At 36.2% G+C, this 4309-nt stretch overlaps 1 protein-coding gene across 3 annotated transcripts in view; it reads left to right on the forward strand.

The window, feature by feature from the left end:
* LOC122326260 (serine/threonine-protein kinase 10-like) overlaps positions 1–498 on the forward strand; it is a 23032-nt gene extending 22534 nt beyond the window's left edge. The window contains exons 17-18 of one of the 3 annotated variants that reach the window (XM_043220999.1): positions 197–377; positions 416–498. In XM_043220999.1, coding sequence (XP_043076934.1) covers positions 197–337 — 141 coding nt within the window. In that variant the 3' untranslated portion in view covers positions 338–377; positions 416–498. Of the gene's footprint in view, positions 1–196 lie in introns of all 3 variants that reach the window. The other 2 variants (XM_043221001.1, XM_043220998.1) reach the window with 2 other exon arrangements.
* Positions 499–4309: the final 3811 nt, after the last annotated feature.

Consider the following 4309-nt stretch of genomic DNA (forward strand, 5'->3'; position numbering starts at 1 on the left):
GTTTTTGATCATATTTTTTGTGCAAAACGTGATGCATTTTATTTTTCAGGAGTTACAGATGAATAGAAAGCTCTGTTTGAAATAGATTTTTTTTTGGAATGCACTGTTTTTGCAAATCGGCTCGATCCCCTTGATCTTCTGGTTGGATCTTCTCGTGATGTTCTGGTGATGTTCTGGTGCTTGTTTGGTGTCTCAGGTTCTGGAGGAAGAGCTGACTCTGAGGAAGAAAGAGCAGGAGCTTTTCTTCAGGATGAGTGAAGAGTCCGAGTGTCAGAACGTGTCTTCTCCAAACAAGCTCACCAAGTTCCTGCCGTACGTCGACTCGTCCACCACATGATCCCGACACACACACACACACACACACACACACACACACACACACACACACACACACACACACACACACACACACACAGTACTGGTTTGATTCTGGTGAGTTAGAAAGCTTCGCCTTTGCTTTATTTAAAAGCTACTGTTGCTATTTTATCTTCAACTGAGCAAAAACTGCATTGCCAAAGATAATGTACAAACCTTGCATATTCCTATATATTTGTATTTTTTCTATGATTGTTTAATATATATATTGCAACTTCTCGATTTTCTTTTATAGCCAGTTTCCTCGCACAGATGTCTGTACTTCTGTTTTAATTTGAACCGCCGCACAAGTTTTAATTGGTACATTGTTATTTTACCGTTTTGTGTTTTAAACAGTAACTCATTTGTCACTTTTATTCTTCTGCTATGATAAGGAGCGTCCGAGGCACATTTACTGTAACTTCATCACACTGGACCAGAAATGTCTTTTATTTTGTAGTTTCTTGTCACCGAACCGAAGTGCAATACGTAGTTGTGTTCTGATTTTATACACGTGTTTTATTTCACAACGACTTCCATTCTTTTTATTTACCAAAGCCTGGAGGTACGAGGACTTTAAAGCTTTTTTTTTATGAATGTTGAGTCTGAATCTAAAGTGCGGATGATGTACCAAAGTCTTGTCCCGTCAGAGTATCTCTAATAAATCAGATGTTTATTATTCACCCTTACGCTTTTCTTATGATCGTGATCTTTCGGGACCTTTTTACGGAATAGCTCGAAAAAGGAAAATTCTGTCACGTTGATCTAAAGCCGTACGAGTTGACGGCAGCCATTGACTTTCATAGTACCTCTTCACCTGAAAGTCTATGGGTACCGTCAGCGTTCTTTCAGATATCTCGCAAAATATACAGGTTTGGATCAACAAGAGAGACAGAATTGAGGTTTTTGGTGTACTGTGCCTTTTATAAATCTGGCACTCTGGGAAAAAAAAGTGAAGAGGTCCTTTAGCGCCGCCTACAGTTCAAAGCAGGTTTTAGTCTGATCGGATTGTTTTCAATATAGTTATTCAACAGGTAGTTCTTTTTTAGCAAACGTGATTTAATTTCGGGTTAATAATGAATGATACTACTGTTTTGATTGCTGTGATCTGTGGCCCAGAGAACTGTTCATTTGAAAAGGCTAAAGATCATCTTCCAAAAGCACAAACATACAATGAATAGTATTTGAAAAAGCTGAAAATGATATTCACGGTTTTACGAAAATCTTAAATGCAATCAAATGTTTGATATAGCAGTAGTTTTCCCCTAGTAGTTATTTTTGTATGTATTTTTGTTTAATAAAACGTTTAGTTATTATTTAGCCGTTTCTCTTCATGTGGCTTTTTGATCATATTGTGGCTGCGGTGTCAGAGTCACTCAATATTACTCAAAGCTTTTTATGAAAATCAATATGACCCTGACTTCCGTTCATCTGAGACCAGAGATCCTGTTACTCGGGGAAAGCTTGAGTTCTGCTGCCCTCCGCTGGACGTTCAGCTCTGCTCCAAGAAAACCACCGCTCAGGGACTCAAGGCAGATGTGTGCATGAAAGCAGATCTCACCAAATCTCTTTAAGAAACGTTTGTTGACAGACGTTGCGGTCATTTCAGTCTTCTTTTCTTTGGTTCTATGAAGGATTTAAGCGGCGGTCAGCAGAGCTCAGCTGTATTTGGAGAAATGAACAATATATTGTGTGGGAAAAACTCGACTTACTTTTTACATAAAAGAAAAATGCAAAGATTGTGTTACATGAAGATATTTTTATACATTACCTAACATGCAATTATATTAAAATATATTACAATTTTGATTAATAATATGCATTGCTAAGAACTTTTTTTTGATTTGATCAATAATAGTGTTTTTGTGCACCTTCAGATTCCTGATTTTCTTTAAGTAGTTGTATCTCAGACAAATATTGTCTTCAATGGAAACCTTATTTGTTTTATTTATAAATATACATATACTTATGTGGCTTATTTATTCATAAAAGTTTTTGAAGATCAATTTCAGACTTGTGTGCATGAACTTCCATAATCACATTATTTTAACATTTAAATACAAATAAAGCATTAAATACACTTTGCATGCATTTAATTCATTGATTTCTCACGCATAGCACATTTAACATGAAACACGTTAAAATGAATGCGTTTTTGGACCATTTTGTCTTCTGCTTAGATTCAGTGCTTTTCATCAAATAAATACTTTAGAAAGAAAATGTTTCCTTGAGATGGAGCCGTAAGATTATAAAAAGTTCACAAAGCACATTGCAATTATATTCAATAGCATTTAATAAACCGAAGATGTGAGGTACTCCTGCTTCCGCCTGTTTTACGTTTCGTTAACGTCGTGTGAAACTGAACGTCACACAAAAGTCATGAAGAAGACCGTGATCTCTGTTTCTAAGTACATCTGATCGTGTAACAACTGTATGCTTTCTAAAGACTAATCTATTTATGAATCGCCATCATTTCATTTCCTCTTGCTGATACTGTAAGAAATACATCTCTATACCATTTTGAGGAAAAACATAGACCTATAAAACACAAACCTTTATTGCTGACTGAAAACCCCGTCTTCTCAACCTTCCTTATATTTCTTTCTTTTTTGGCATTAAAAATCCCATTTCCATAAATTCTATAAAGGAGATGAATTACCCAAAAGCACTTACAGTTTAATACCGGTGTAAATGGAATTGGTCAAAATAATAGTAATAAAAACATTTAGACTATTTGAAATGTTTATTTGATTTACATCAAAAGTTAAGTCAAACTTGAAATACTAAGGACAAAACATCAAAGAAATGCTTAAAAGATACACACAAACAGGTTACCCATGTCGTCCCGCTTTTGATCCTTTTTTTATCTGGTTTGATCTTCAACATATTTAGTTTCATACTCCTTCCACCTTCTTTGCTCTATTGTCCTTCATGCATATTTATTCATTTCCGCCTCGTTTTCTTGCAAAACGTCTCAACTTCACGAACACCTTCCGTTCTCCTTTCCAGACTCAGGCACTTGCATTTGAACAGATGGAGTGTTTTTATTAATGCATTACATAGCAACTAGGAGCTGAGGACCTTTGAGCAACGGGAGCGTATGTTCAGCGCTCCTGGTATTGTCAGGTCAGACCGGGCACCTATTAACACTGATAAATGATACGGAAAACAAACATTTTTCAGTAACGTAATAAACCACATTTTCAAATGTAGTGTTAAAAATAAACATGTTTATCAAACGTATGCTTGAAGCCAGTCAAGCATGAATGTTAAAACATTTGACTGAATGTAAAATATCTAAGCACCTTTGTCAGTGATATGAAAATACTTTGTTTGGGCAATACTGACGTAGAAAATAATGACGCTGTCATGGCTTTTCTGAGGTATTCTGTACGATTGGTACTGCAAAAGGGGCTGTTTTTCTCAAATCGGTTTTTGCGAGAACGTTCATGACTAATCTACTGTGAAAACCAAACTAGAAATGGGTGCCGCTGTTCTGTAAACCTTAAGGCCAAGTGTTTGTTTCCGGTTTCTCCTCGTTCTTGTCCCTTTACTTATCAGTTCTACGCAAAGTCTATAAAAAAAGTGCAGACTGAAAACAAACAAACAAAAAAAGTCGATAAATATGCAACATGATTCCTGTAGTGTTAGAAACGAGAAAGCAGACCGATTTCTGCGAACTAAAAGCTTGCACGGATTCATATTATGCGTAATATTGAATTTCGAATCGAACGAAATTTCAGCGCTGCTCAGACATCACGGTTTGCATAATCTACGGCAAAAGCACAGAGCGCTTTGCATATTATATCGAGGCACAATATCATGGAGGCTGCAAAAAGTCATTTATATATTGCTAGTGACGTAAACCTTCGGCGATACATATAAGGTTTGATTAATATAAGGATGTTCAGTGCTAACATATGAGAGCACACATGGTTTCCCAAAAGGGAAATGA

The sequence above is a fragment of the Puntigrus tetrazona genome, chromosome 21 (genome assembly GCF_018831695.1).
Source record: "Puntigrus tetrazona isolate hp1 chromosome 21, ASM1883169v1, whole genome shotgun sequence".
Lineage (NCBI taxonomy): Eukaryota > Metazoa > Chordata > Actinopteri > Cypriniformes > Cyprinidae > Puntigrus > Puntigrus tetrazona.